The following is a 15,127-nucleotide window of genomic DNA, read 5'->3' on the forward strand; positions in this document are numbered from 1 at the left end:
CATCCTCAAAACAAAAAATGAAAATAGGATGCTTTTAAAATGAAGGTGAGTTAGGCAACATTTTCTGGTACACCCGTACCCATGATGGCTTTAGGGTTTGGATGGAAAGGTTCCTTTGGATTTTCCCTGTGGATTTTATTATCTTATGTAGATACCCTATACCTATTCATATGGGTCAGCACAGGTGACTTGTCTCCCTTTGTGGACACATGGGATAAATAAAATCCAGACAACTATTTTCAAGTGTTTTTGCATCTTTCTTAGAAGAAATACATTGTTAATGCTAAGAGCCGAGTGCTGCTTATTATAACCCATAATCACAGCTGTGCTTTGTAGAAAAGTCAACCTTTTATATCTTGCTGAAACACCATTTCTGTGATTTTTGTACAACTTTTACTTTCCCTAACAAGTGTAGTCTCACATTGAGGAAACAGTACCCTTTGTTGTGTTTGTTAGCGTGGGATCATGCATTAAGGGACAGATAAAAGAATTAAGATAGTTAATGCTGGGAGATCTGGGCTTAGCAAATTTGGATGTTACTCTTTCAAGGCAGAATCAACAGGCACTGGCTTTATATCAAAAGAAAAATTTATGCAGATCCAGTTCATTCTTTTCTCAGTAGGACATAGCAAGTTATAAATAGGAATAACTCTCTTGAAAAAAGAATTGCCAGCACTTGGTAACTGAGGTTTGATGTAAATGCCAAAGGAGAGGAGGGAGTGAAAAGAAAATAACTAAGAGTATGAACTGGAGTAACAGGAAGAATATTAATTAGTATTAAGGGAATATTAAATAAGAAAATTTAAGAGAAGCCTCTGGAAAATTGGATGGATTTATCGAGTCCAAGATGTTCCTGGCACACCAAATGGGGAATATCCATAGACCTTCAGATCTTGAGTCTGGGGAGAGAGATTAGGTCCAGAGATTGTGCTACCAGCTGCTTATGTATGAGGGAAGCCATCATTTAGTGCCGGGCGTGGAGTGGGTGAGCTTGTCCAGAGATCCTATGGGGGGAACCTACTACAGAATCTCGGAGTGGAAGAGGAAGAGAAAACAGGTCCTATAGCAGAGAAGAAACTATCAGCTGACAGATCTGGGAGAGTGTCATAACAAGCAGACGAAGGAGATGATTTTGAAGAATGTGGGAGGGAGTCAGCACCAAGTGTTACAGAAAGATCGAGAATAATTTCATTATGTATTCAAATCACTCAAGGAAAGAATGTGGCAATCCTATCCCACCTTTGAATCTCAAAGAGGTGGTAATTTGTGAGTTAATGAATTTAGGCACAGTATTCTACAGGATATTCTACACAATGTTAATTGATACACAACAGACTGTAAAGCAGAACATACATTTGTGTTCCATTTTTAATATCTGTAGGGTGCTGTTTGTAAATTACTGCTTTACAGACCAACAGAAGAAGAATTTGTTAACCATTGCTAAAACCAAGGAGGTTAGCATCTAGTCCTGTTCATTCCATATTTAAAACTCACCAAGTATGTATTCTGTTCTTGGAATAGCTGAAACAGAGAAGGAGACAGCTGAGCACCTAGATCTGGCTGGTGTTTCTTCCCGGCCAAAAGATTCACAGGGAAGCAGTCCCTTCCAGATATCTCCACCATCGCCGGATTCCAAAAAGAAATCCAGAGGTATCATGAAACTCTTTGGAAAGTAAGTAACAGTGGAGACAAATGGAGTGGGCTTTGTATTGTATGTTGCTCAAATGTAGAAATAAATGGAAGATTGGCTGGAAACGAGTATGAAATTGTAAGGCTTTGGTGTTCCTTTTATGGAAGGAAGATTGTGATCTGGGATTCACTAACTCATTGGGTCTCAGCTGAAGTGTAAATCCAGATGTCTATTCTGACCATACATAAGCAGTGTTCTGATTCACTTTAAAGTCTAAGGCCTCCTCAGGTCTCATACAAGGCAATGTGGTGTTGTGTCTTCTGTTCAGACTTAGGAGAAGTCAGTCAACTACATTCAACCCGGATGACATGTCTGAGCCCGAATTCAAAAGAGGAGGGACAAGGGCAACTGCAGGACCACGACTGGGTTGGTCTCGAGATTTGGGACAATCTAACAGGTGAGAACAACTGAACGAATGGACTTTGACATCTCTACCCAAGTGTCAAGGCTGTGAGCACCTGCACTGTTAGTATTGTCCCTGGGCTAAACAGCAGACTCCATTGCTTACTTCTGTGCCGGGCTTGGAAGGGTCCGTCATCTTTAGAGCAGTGCATGTTGGCAGTGGTTGGTGAAAATCATGCAGAAGATGAGGGCTATGTGAGCCTGGGGAGGAGCCAGAGCTAAAATGTCAGCAACATCTGTGCTAGGATGATTCTTGGACTTAAATTTAACCGAGAAAATCATGACTCTAAGTACTCTAAAGCATAGCTCCAGAGAGATGGGAGAACCTAGTGGTTAAGAGTAAGTTCCAGAGACAGACTGCTTGGATCTGATTCCTGGCCTTGCTGCTTCCTATAACCTGGGTGACCTTTGAGCAGCTACATCCATGCTCTGTGCCTCTGTTTCCCATGGTATTAATTAACCCATTCCCCCAAAAGTTAATCATGAAGATTAAATGAGTTAATACGCGTTAAGCATCTGGTAAATAGTAACTGTTCAATGAAGGTTAATGATTGATGGATTCTGTGAAAGCACCTACAGACATAAATTCTATCAGAATTCCTAAATTTATCAGGACTGTGTAATGTCTTATCTGTTAAGACTCTTATGAACTTTTCCTACACCCTTATCACAATTTAGGGCTGGTTTGAAATTACTATACTGACCTACTAAGCATGAAGAGGGTGGGGTTGGCAAACATCTAGCACAAATCATTGACACTAAATCTCTGGAACATGGTCCCTCCCACCCTCGAAGAAGACTGGGCACAGGTTTCATCGAGGAAGAAACTGGCTTTCTCCAAACACATGAAGAGTCTCATTTGCCATATGTTCTCTTTGTACACAGAAGAGGAGCTCCTTGTGCTGCTTAAGAAAAAAAAAAAAGTCTTGTTTATCTACACATTTTTTTTCCCCAAAGAGGGACACAATTTACGTGTCAAAGTAAAAAACCAGGAATTTGCTATGATTATATTTTCCTATACTCAATGATGGCATGTTGCTCTCTTCTCATTGATACCCATTGGAGAGAAACCATAATTCTGCTACAGTTAATTCAAGTTAGACTTGATTTCTTTACATCTAACCTAGTGTTTTGTGTTTGGGAATTCAGTCTTCAAACCACGTTGATTGAAACTAGCACAGTGACTTGACTTGTTGGTTCAACTTGCTTTTCATCCATACGACATGTTTCTTGCACAGTCACATCGAATCTTTTGTGGTTTCATTTGAAATGAAAGCCGTGGTCCTCTGAGGTAACTTCCAACGCCAGGACCACCTCCTCCTCCTCCAAATATGTACTGAAAAGTAAGCTTTTCACGGTCAAGTGGGCGTAACCGTGGGATTCCTGTATCCATTCAGTATACAGTTGGTCAACCTCGATAAGCCACAGGGTTGGCTTTGAGTTGTTTTTCATGCAGTTGTTCATTTTTTTTACAGTGACTTGGATATGCCATTTGCCAAATGGACCAAGGAGCAGGTTTGCAGTTGGCTTGTGGAACAAGGCTTGGGGTCCTACCTGAATTCTGGCAAGCACTGGATTGCATCTGGCCAAACCCTTCTGCAGGCTTCTCAACAAGATCTGGAGAAGGTGACTGCTTCTCTATTTTGTTTAGAAAATGGATACTGGGAAAGAGAATATGAATGTAGGATTGTTTTATACTCTGGAAAGGGGAGTGGGTAGAGCCAGTAAGTACTCTTGAAAAACTGTGTGTTTTCTGTTTCACGCTTTTTTTTTTTTTTTTTTTTTAATTTCATGGACTTAACAAGAAGGACCGGGTCTTAATGATTCCTTATGAAACATGTAAGCCACTGGGCATTGTAGTAAGAAATAATTGTATAGACATAATAACAAACCTTAAACTCCTATTTCTCAGAATCATTGTGTGGCTTTAGCATTGGCCCAACTTCTCAATGTTAATGTATGCAATTCAAGTTTACTTTGCAAAAAGGAAAAAGAAAGAGCCCTACATCTTATGTCTAATTATTTACACTTTTCCTAATTATTTAACATTTTGTACAAAAAGTAGAATTCCGGTCTTACCAAGGAAGGAGCCTGCTAGGGAAGAGCACACACCACTAAACTAGTTGTAGTGGTCTTGGCTTGCTAGGGGCTTTTTGTGCAGCAGCATTTTACTAGCCTGAGTCGGTATGCTGATTTAATGTGATTGTTGGGTCTTTAACACCAGCTTCATTTGGGAGGAATTGGCATCTTTTGCCAGTGGCATCCAGCCCATATTGACAGAATGGTAAAGCCAGGGTTTCTGCTTATTATTTCAGGAACTTGGAATTAAGCATTCACTTCATCGAAAGAAACTCCAGCTGGCACTGCAAGCCCTGGGGTCCGAAGAAGAAACCAACCATGGAAAGCTGGATTTCAACTGGGTCACTAGTAAGAGGTTTTAAATTCACATATTCATTCATGAATGAATGAATGAATGAATAAATAAATAAAGCTGCTTTTTCTTTTTAACCACAAATACAACACCAATTTCTCTCCTGTAGGATGGTTGGATGATATCGGTCTCCCCCAGTACAAGACCCAGTTTGACGAAGGACGGGTAGATGGTCGAATGCTCCATTACATGACTGTTGTAAGTTGTTTACTCCTGGGAATTGGGGGGAGGGGGTGTCAAATTGTTTTTCTCTGAAAAACACAGAAATAGTGAGCAAAATACATTGTTTTCACAATGATTCCACCAGAGTTTCAGGGTGTTGCCTTAACTTGAGAAGAGCAGGAATATTTTCTGTTAAGTTGAAGTCAGAGGATTTGATGATTACAATACCGTGGGAAATTGAAAACACTGATTTAAGCTGTGTGAAACCTAATCTAAACTCAGCTATCCAGGAAGATGGTTTTATGTATATTCAACAATGTAGACACTGAAACACACATTTTGGGTAAATTTTCTAGTATGTGAATTGTATCTCCTAAAGATGTTTATTTTATTTTATTTTAGGCTTTATTCATTTATTAGAGAGAGAGAGCACGAGCAGGGGGAGGGTCAGAGAGAGAAGCAGACTCCCCACTGAGCAGGGAGCCTGATGCGGGGCTCAATCCTGGGACCCTGGGATCATGACCTGAGCCAAAGGCAGACGCTTAACCGACCGAGCCACCCAGGCGCCCCTCTCCTAAAGATGTTTAAAAAATAGAATGTAGAGTTCTAAAGCCCTGGCAGTTTTTGAGTTACACATTCCTATATGCAGTGACTGCTCAGAAGAGACCATCCTTTTGACCTGACTTCTAGAGACTTGTCTCCTCTCCTCCCTTCCACTTTTGAGAATGTTACCTGAAACCTTCCTTTCTCTCTTCAGCCCCGTTCCACTAAGGCAAGAGTCACAGAGCTGAAGAAGTAGGGCGAGGTAGACTCTCTCTGATTCCTTCATTATTGTTCCATATTTTTATCCTTCCATCCAAGAGGTAGAAGGACTTTACAACAGTGGGGAGAGATGGTTTGTTTCCAGGAGAACTTGTTCTAGATTCCATAGTCCTGTTAGTGTACTACTCATTAGATGCTTTTATTTAAACAGCCTTTTGTGAGCTAGGCTCTGGAACCAACTACCGTAAGTATCTTCTTTAAATAAATTGAAAATTTCAAACAGCTAATTTTCCAATGTCAAAGAAATGTGGGGTTCCTCTCATGGGATTTGTTTTCTTCTCTGTTGTTGAACCAAAGTCCGTACCTTGGTGGGCACATAGCATAAACCTGCTTGCAATAACACCAACGTGTGGCACATTGCACATTTACTCTGCGCCAGACACTCTCTCAAGCTCCGTACTCCTATTAATACTCAAGTCTCAGCGAGCCTTGAGGTAGCATTGCTGTTATCCCCAGTATTTAGATGAGGGAATGAAAAAATTGAGAAACTGGGTAACTTGACCAAGTTTCCACAGCTAGAAAGTGGTCGAAAGTCACAGGGTGGTTGAACCTAGGATGTTTCCAGATTCCTGCTCTCACTAGCTCAGCCTGAAACAAAGTCAGTAAATACTTGCCCGCCTGTCTAGGTGTAGGTTTGCTCCTGCAGGAACGTGAGCAGATTCAGGCTTTCAAAAAAAAAAAAAAAGTGCGTATAACTTCTGTGGCTATAAAAGAATAAATCATCTTAGGAAGTTTGACCCCAGAAGTTCTAAGTCACAAAAAACCTGTTTGAACGTGGTATCCTGGGCTGGATCCTGGAACAGAGAAAGGACCTAGTGGAAAAACTCGTAAAATTTGGGTAAAGTCTGTAGCTTAGTTATCATTTTTTGTTGTCTATGTTAATTCCTTAGTTTTGATGACTATATTATTGTTATAGAAGCTGTTAACATTAGGGGAAACAGACTGAAGGGTATATGGGACTATCTTCTATCTTTGGCGGCTCTTTGGTAAATCTAAAATTACTTAAAAATAAAAGATTTTTTTAAATCTAAAAAATACCTGTTTGATTTAAAAGAAAACAGCCCCTACTTTTAAAATCTCTCAAGCTAAAATAATTTGCCTTGTGTTTACATTGCAATCATTATGTATTTAGATTTTTTTAATCTGATAGACTTAAATTAGTTGAAAATAGCCCACATGGAAATGTTTTGAATGGGTGTCTCAACCTTAGATTAAAATGTGTTAAATGCCTTCTAACTGAGGGCACTGCCTTTAAGAAATTGATCCAGAAAAAATTCAGGAAATAATTTTGCTCAGTAGCTTTAAGAATTTAAGCTGATCGTCTAATATTTTTATTTAAAAACTATTTCTGTAATAGATTACCACCAACACCCCCCAACCCCCAAGAAATGTGTTATCAGTGAGGTGTGTCTAAAATGGATGTTTTTCTTGCTTTATTTTCTGGGTGTGTTTGGAAATAGACTGGTGCTTATCTTGACACTGCCCGCCAAATCACCTTCTGAAATAATTTGTTTTGGTGTGTTCGGTATGTTTGAAATGTTCCCAGTAACCACAGACTGGCGAAGGTTATACCTTGAAGGAATTGATGGTGATACATGTTGCTACTTATAACTTCTTCATTTCTCCTTTCTCTTTAACTCTCTCACCAATCAGTTTGCATCGATCGACAGAATTTTCCGAAAATTGTTCTCAGTGTCTGCTAGATAAAGCATAATAATCCAGGACTAGAGATTTCTTGAGGCTTGGGGAATAGTATAACAGAGATACTCTTCTGGTTTTCCCCCAAATGGTGATGTGCCTTAGCTCAGAAAACCCAGCTCTGCTCGTCACTGAACATCACGTGCTCTTAGCTCTCTGCTTTATCACATCAAACGGGATCACTTTTTGCAGTGACCCAGGAAGTGCCTTTCAAACTGTGTTCTCAGAGCTGTGGGGTCCCACGATCCTATTGCAAAATGTCTGGAAGAGAGAGAAACAGGTGAAACTTGGCTTCTGTTGGCACAACATTAATTTATATATATAGAGAGAGAGGTCCTGGAGAGGATTTTGTTTAGAACAGGAAAAAGGTTGTTACCAAATAAGGGGTTTGAAAACACAAGCACTCGAGGCCTGTTGGTAGAGGGGCTCTTCTACTTTTACTTGTGTTTTCTGAAATTTCCCTGAGAAGGTTAGCTCAGTGAGCTCCTCCTTTTGTTCTTTTTTTTTTTTTTTTTACAGGATGACTTACTGTCTTTGAAAGTCGTGAGTGTGCTACATCATCTCAGTATCAAAAGGGCTATCCAGGTCCTGAGGATCAATAACTTTGAACCCAACTGTCTGCGGAGGCGGCCCTCTGACGAGGTAGCACCTGAGGTTGAGATTTACATGGCATGCGCTCCCCGTGCATGTGACTGGCTCTGTGTGCAAAACAAACACCCGTTTCTTCGTGGGGCCTGCAGGAAGAGCTTCTGCTTTCCTCAGAACCTCAAATCCAGCCTCATTACCTTCTTGAGCTTTATTTTCCTGTATTCCTCCCATCCCCCCCACCCCCATGATGGTTCCACCTGTGTAACTAAAGTCAAAGATTATTTTTTAATTTCCTTTCCTCCTTTCCTTGGGTGTATTTTATTTTCCTGCCTCCTTAAGCCACCGAGTTAAATATCGCTCTAAAGACTTGCTTTCCTAAAGCACTGCTTTATGAGTGTAAAAAAGCTTGGGACAGTGACATGGATGCCTCAAAACAAAATTCAGATTAGCAAACACCTTTTCACCCTTTCTGTAAACACTTAGTGGAATGTCGAGTAAGTGTGCTCTGTAAGGCTGACTTTTTAGAACGTGCAGTTTTAGTGTTTGGAATCCCGTAGTCAATGACTGAAGCTCTTGGTGGTGGTTTGTTCTCATAGAACAGCATCACCCCATCAGAAGTTCAGCAGTGGACCAACCATCGGGTGATGGAGTGGCTGCGCTCCGTGGACTTGGCAGAATATGCCCCCAATCTCAGAGGCAGTGGTGTCCATGGTGGGCTCATGGTAAAACTCTCTTTTAATCTAAAAACTGACTTCTTATCATTTTGTTTCCATTAGTCTAATGAGTTGGATATTATCAGTTTGCTTGTCATAATCCTAGCGTCATCAAACTGAACCCTCCTGTACCATTTCTAGTGAGTCTTTACTTTCTGAGTATTTTTTTCCCATATTTTTTATTTGTATCACATAAGGCTAGATCAGATTTAAAACCGTCTCTCGTTTATTGTCTTTTATCTTGTGTGACATCTGACTCCTGGCTCTCATATGATCCTGTTTTGAAATACCTGCAACATACAGACTATATTTCTGTATGTTGCAGGTATTGCACATTGACGTAAGGAGTTGCCTTCCAAAGGCATCCCAAAGGCTCCACTTCAGAGAGCTACAAGCCCTAACTTTGGAATGCGGATGTCAGGAATGGCTCTCCTCACTAGCTTAGGAGAAATAAAGATATATAGCTTGAAGATTGAAGTCCATGCTGTCTGTTTCACTGGGCTATTGTGGGATCATTTGTGATGACTAAATGAAGGAGCTTTGCAAATTATGAAGCACAATGCAGACATGTATGATATATGGTGCCTTAGACAACTGTAATTTTTTTTATAGGTTCTAGAACCTCGTTTTAATGTGGAAACAATGGCTCAGTTATTGAACATCCCACCAAGTAAGACCCTCTTGCGAAGACATTTGGCTACTCACTTCAACCTTCTGATCGGTGCTGAGGCCCAGCACCAAAAGCGTGATGCCATGGAGTTACCAGATTACGTACTGCTAACAGCCACTGCGAAAGTGAAGGTTGGTTCAAGCTTGTGTCTTCTAATAATTGGTTAAAGCAAAAACTAAAGCTGCAATTTGGTTTTGACCTATCCCATTTTTTGGAGTTTACTGAGTCTTGTGGGTGGGTTAATGGTCTGTGCATCTTTAAGAGTAATTAAGAAAATGCATTTTTGCAAGTGTCTTTCTGGGGAAATCTCTGCTCAAATCATTTATTTTATTAGAGTTAACCGTAATGAAGAGTATGATGTTGGCATACAGTCAATATATTGCCAATGCAGAGAGTCCGTGACTTGGGCTCAAATATTAATTGCAGTTGTTCTATGGATAAATCCAGTATAAGAGGAGGATTTTTTCTCAGACAGATTCAATTTGTCTGGCTTACAATTGACCAGTCTTGCAAGTTAGAAAAAGATACTTAAGAAACAATTCAAGATAGACCAGGAGAGAATGGGTATTTCCAGATTTACCCAGATTCATGGGTCAAATTCAGATTACTTTTCCTTCTTTTTTTTTTTTTTTTGGTTTATCATTTCCTCTTTTTTTTTTAATTTAAAATTTTTTAACTTTTTTTTTTTTAATTATACCAGATAAGACACAGAAATTGTTCTCTTCTCTGAGGGTTTATTGTTCCCTGTGAAGCCTGAGAAGGCGGCCACAACACTCATGGCCAAAGAATAATAACCCACATTTGTCTTTTCAGTCTTGTAGTATCCTCAGGACTGAAGTCTGTCAATGTCCATTTGTCTGTCCAGAACATCCAAAAGTCCCATGCTTGTTCTGGTGTCCTGGGGACATGGACAGAAGATGACTAATTCACAGGTAGTACTTTCAATCAACACGAAAGACCTTTCCTTTGGGGTCTGAAAGGATGACTACACCCCAACAAGCAGTGCTGATGCCGATGACCATCTGCATAATAGTCCCTGGACCAGGGGGGTATCCCAGCTTCATGGGCTTCCGCGCCACCCAGTACACGTACCCTCCCGCCCCTATCAGCCCCGCCCCTGAAAGCACGTGACAGCCCCAGCAGTTATTAAATAGAGGGGCTTCCGCTGGAGAGGTCGGCGGTCCGGGTGCAGGGAGGGGCAGGGACTCGGCGGAGTTGGTGGCCTCAGGAGGCGCAGGGACCTTGATCGCCTGCAGAGGCTGGGACAGGAAAGAACCCATGTTCAGGAGCTCGGCTTCAGCGATGGGAGCCTACTTTTCCTTCTTTTAAATCATTTCTCTCTGAACTCTTCTGAGTCTGTTATCTCAGCCAACTTAATGGGGAGTTAGGGTTTATCAGCTCCTCCACAGATTTGTACCAAGTTCTTTATATACATAAATACTGATACATTTCTCTTTTTATTTTTTATTTTTTTTAACCACCTCTACCTGCCCGACACTTTCTCTTTAGCTTCCTTGCTCCCTTAAAATCTGTCCCAGATTTGAAACTTCTGAGAGATACTGTTCTATTTAAATTCTCAGCATCAGCCTGATCACCATCTGCTTAACAGATAGTCTCAGGGACTGTTCAGTGACTAAGATGGAGTTTCTCTTCCAAGTTTCACTGCAAGTTCTCTCTCCAAACGAGTGAGGATTCCTTTAGCTGCCACCGGTTACATTATGGATAATCATAGCTTCACCCAAAAGGAAAACACAGGACCATTTTCTTTTCCTGATCTTAGATGGGGAAACCTTGCAAAATTGGATTCATCCCTGAGAAATATCGTTGCATTAAGTCCTGTTTAATCAAAACTAAGGCTCTTGGCATTTTTTGCTTATCACAGTGACTACCCAGCTAATTGGTGTGAATAAGGAGAACAAGCCTAATCTTCTGAGATTCATAATTAGGATCATTTATTATATTTGGGTGCATCACTCATACACCCAGGATGCTTTTATTTTTGTCATACCAATTTAATCATCCAATTGCTTTTCTCTGTGGATGGAATGAATAATTGAATTATGCATGTTATCAATCCTTTGCCATATGAATTTTGTTAAATCCCTGGATGTTTGCTCTTTGTTTAAAGCCAAAGAAACTTACCTTCAGCAATTTTGGGAATCTGAGAAAGAAGAAACAGGAAGATGGGGAAGAATATGTTTGTCCAATGGAATTGGGACAGGCATCAGGAAGTACCTCTAAGAAAGGATTTAAACCTGGATTGGACATGCGCCTATATGACGAAGATGATTTGGACCGGTTAGAGCAGGTAAAGGCAACACGATATACCTATTTTATTTAAAGTTCCTCCAGCGGGGCGCCTGGGTGGCTCAGTCGTTAAGCGTCTGCCTTCGGCTCAGGTTGTGATCCCAGGGTCTTGGGATCGAGTCCTACATCGGGCTCCCTGCTCAGCCGGAAGCCTGCTTCTCCCTCTCCCACTCCCTCTGCTTGTGTTCCCTCTCTCTCTGTCTCTCTCTCTGTCAAATAAATAAAATCTTTAAAAAATAAAAATAAATAAAAATAAAGTTCCTCCAGCAATGAAACACTAAATGGAAACTTGGTGCACTGTGTCTACTAATCAGTTTTTCCTCAAATACCTGAAAATAAAGATAATAATAAAATAATAGTGAACAACTTCCAGGTTGCTTACTATGTCCCAGGCACTATCCTCAGCACTGAACATATATCAGCTTTCACGGTGACCCTAAAACATACAGAGTGTTGTTATCCTCATTTTAGAGGGAAGGAAACCGAGGCACAGATAGGTTAAGTAACTTACCCAAGATAGAAGAGCTGCTAGAAGAACTGGGGTTTCAAGGTGCCAGGCCAGCTCCAAAGTCTGGCTATTCACCTAAGTTATACTGTCTCTGTATTATGGAAATCTGTGTATTAAGTCAAGTCAGAAATACACAGCTCATTTAGTCTTTTCAATGCGAAGTCCTGGATTTGAATATTGTCCCTTAGTCACCGATCCTTTGATGTCATTGTCAACATCAGAGCATTAGGCTAGATGTGCCAGTAAAATGTCGTTTGTCTCATTTTTAGCATCTGGTTGCTGTAACAAAAGGAGGTATCATCAGAAGTGTTCTGTTGCTCCCAGCCCGTTCAGTATCACTTGCATTATTTCCTCTTAGACTTTTGCTCATTTTGCTGTGCTTTCTTTGAAATTACACAAATGAGTAGGTCATGTGATGGTGTGTTCTTTGCAGATGGAGGATTCAGAAGGGACGGTGAGACAGATAGGGGCGTTCTCTGAAGGCATCAACAATCTAACAGTAAGTTTGTAAAACGAAGTTAAAATGTTATTCTAAAGGGGCGCCTGGCTGGCTCCGTCGGTGGAGCGTGCGACTCTTGATCCCTGGGGTTGTGAGTTTGAGCCGCACGTTGGGGGTAGAGATTACTTAAAAATAAAATCTTTAAAAATAATAATAAGATAAAAAATAAAATGTCATTCTAAAAAGATGTTTAAAAATAACCCCAAAGGACTACATGTTTAGTGGAGGATGTGTTGTGCCAAGCTCCTGGCTCCCAGGATGCATGACCCCCATCTCCTTGTTTTCCAGCACATGTTAAAGGAGGATGACATGTTTCGAGATTTTGCCGCCCGTTCCCCCAGCGCCAGCATTACTGACGAGGACTCCAATGTTTAAGCCGAGCACTTGGTTGAGCATGAGGAGCCCCTCGTCTTTTCTCCACCTGATTTCTCAAACAGCTCGCAGAAGATCTAACAAGCAGCAGATTGTATATGGTTTATCATTCCACCTTCTCAGAAGTGGAAACGGGAAGCGGGGGGGTGGGTACCTATTTTGAAGATGACATGAAAAATGAGACACTGGTGAATGAGAGTATAATTGTCCTCTATATTTAATGTAAAAATATGTGATATATTATATTTAAAGTGTTGCATTTAATTCGAGTGTTTTACCTAGCGTTTCACGTTCACATTCAGCAGTATGCAGGATTTGGGAAGCGGGAAGCAGTGCGTGGATGATCTTGTCACGTCTGTGTGACAGCCCTGCGGCCGTCAAAGCAGGACATTACATGCTTCCAAAAGCAGTATGTGGGATTTCTTCACGCGTTCAGTGTGCCCGCTAAATGCCAGCCGCACCTCCACTTGCCTCTTATTGTCCTATTTTATATATTTTTCTAAATACGTGTATATATTTAGTACATAGAAAATAGAACTTTTATTTTGTGACATACGGAAGATGGTGAAAAGCAAATACAGTGATCAAAATGGTCATATACCAGCTGGTCCTTGGAAAGGTTGGGATGATCTCTCCTTCTTCACAACTAAATTTTAATGATATTAATACTGATCATCCCAACTAAATTAAGATATATGAAATACCCCTTCTTTGATGACACATCACCCAATGTTGAAGAGTTAAAAAAGTTTCAACCTCCATCTTGGATCCTTTCACCTCAAAAGGAAGAACGCCAGGGATGTTTAAATACTATTAACGCGAATGCATTCCGAAGTTCCCCCAAATTTGTAGAAATGATTTCTGAAGAAACCAAACCTAAACAAAAAACCTTTACAGTATTAAACTGCTTATTTTCCTTCTTGCTAAATATATCATTACATCAAAATACTAACAATGTACCTACTGATATTGATTGTACATTTCTCAGGCTATCAATGAATGGGATTTTGTTAAGCTGAATATTCGTCTGAACATTTTGTCTCAGAGTTCAATAACGCTGAGGCTGCAAAATGAGTTTTAGAATGGCTATACTGTGATGAGAAAATGCAGTTCATGTTTTTCTATAGCACAGGGCCCAGACAGCATTTCTAAAGGGGAGAGCCGTGGCAAAAACTTACTGTGTTTATCATTTTTTTTAGGGGAATTCAAAAAAATATTCACTACTACATCACTTCTCACGATAGCCAACTTGGTAAAGACAGGTTTTCATAAATTGGCATGGGGATGGGCAGTTCAGTATGTGCCAGTGGATTTGCTTATAAATTATAGTTAAATGTCAGTGGTGTGATCTTGCAAGCTATTAGCAGGTTACCAAGGTTTCCAACAAGGGCCTGTAATACCAAATTACTGTTTATTCATGACTAAAATGATCTGATGCTAATAATAGTCTTTTGCTCCCTACCATTCATCGTTTGGTAACTGTATTGGGCTCTTACATATTAGTGCTTTATTTTAATGTGAACATATGTCACCATTTGAAAAACAATTTCTTATTCAAACCTGGTTAAAAAAAAATACCAGGAGACTGTTATAGATGCCAAATATTCTTTATTCAGGGCAGTGTAACATAACTGATGATATGTGATAAAGTTAAAATTTTTTTGATGATATATATTTTATTTACAAAACATTGTACACTGCTGGTATTACCATATGAAAAGAAATAAAGTCAATTGATAATTGTCTCCTGTTTTTATGGTCTGATACTTTATTTTCCTTTGTTCAGAATACCCAGTTGGCTTTATTTCTGATATATAGAACAGTGACACAAACGCTTTATAATTTGCAAACTCCCATAAATTTATTAGGGGAAGGGTTATAGCATATATCAACAGGTAGAAATTTGAGGACTCTGAGGAATTTCTGTACGAAAGGAAACAAGCAGCTGGGCTGGGTGGTAAGGAATCACGGCGGAGGGATTATTAGAAAAGCAAAGGGAAATGACTCGCCAGCAAAGTTGAAGAAGTTAGTTTTAGAAGGAGGTGTATGGTTCTTCAAAGAACTCAATACTATTTTTAATTTAAGTAAAATTTGAAAAGCAGAAACCTATCTTGGAAGAGATTGCCCAATATTAGAAGTAGAGCGGATATCACTAGAGAAGAACAGATGTTTTCAGTCAAAGTTAATCATCTCTAACTTAATAAACCAGCAGGAAATCTGTATGAATACAACACACCTCGTTGGCAAACAGGGACACCTAACGTG

The 15,127-nt window shown here is 40.1% G+C and overlaps 1 protein-coding gene across 10 annotated transcripts in view; it reads left to right on the forward strand.

Annotated features, from left to right (window-relative positions):
* Window positions 1–14,607, forward strand: part of PPFIBP1 (PPFIB scaffold protein 1) — a 176,669-nt gene extending 162,062 nt beyond the window's left edge. For all 10 annotated transcript variants that reach the window (XM_078075806.1, XM_078075805.1, XM_078075804.1 and 7 more), the window contains 11 exons: window positions 1,522–1,672; window positions 1,959–2,087; window positions 3,568–3,718; window positions 4,408–4,519; window positions 4,633–4,721; window positions 7,725–7,847; window positions 8,390–8,515; window positions 9,119–9,307; window positions 11,305–11,484; window positions 12,425–12,490; window positions 12,779–14,607. In XM_078075806.1, coding sequence (XP_077931932.1) covers window positions 1,522–1,672; window positions 1,959–2,087; window positions 3,568–3,718; window positions 4,408–4,519; window positions 4,633–4,721; window positions 7,725–7,847; window positions 8,390–8,515; window positions 9,119–9,307; window positions 11,305–11,484; window positions 12,425–12,490; window positions 12,779–12,865 — 1,403 coding nt within the window. In that variant the 3' untranslated portion in view covers window positions 12,866–14,607. The remainder of the gene's footprint in view (window positions 1–1,521; window positions 1,673–1,958; window positions 2,088–3,567; window positions 3,719–4,407; window positions 4,520–4,632; window positions 4,722–7,724; window positions 7,848–8,389; window positions 8,516–9,118; window positions 9,308–11,304; window positions 11,485–12,424; window positions 12,491–12,778) is intronic.
* The last annotated feature ends 520 nt before the right edge of the window (window positions 14,608–15,127 follow it).

This window comes from Halichoerus grypus, chromosome 6 (genome assembly GCF_964656455.1).
Source record: "Halichoerus grypus chromosome 6, mHalGry1.hap1.1, whole genome shotgun sequence".
NCBI lineage: Eukaryota > Metazoa > Chordata > Mammalia > Carnivora > Phocidae > Halichoerus > Halichoerus grypus.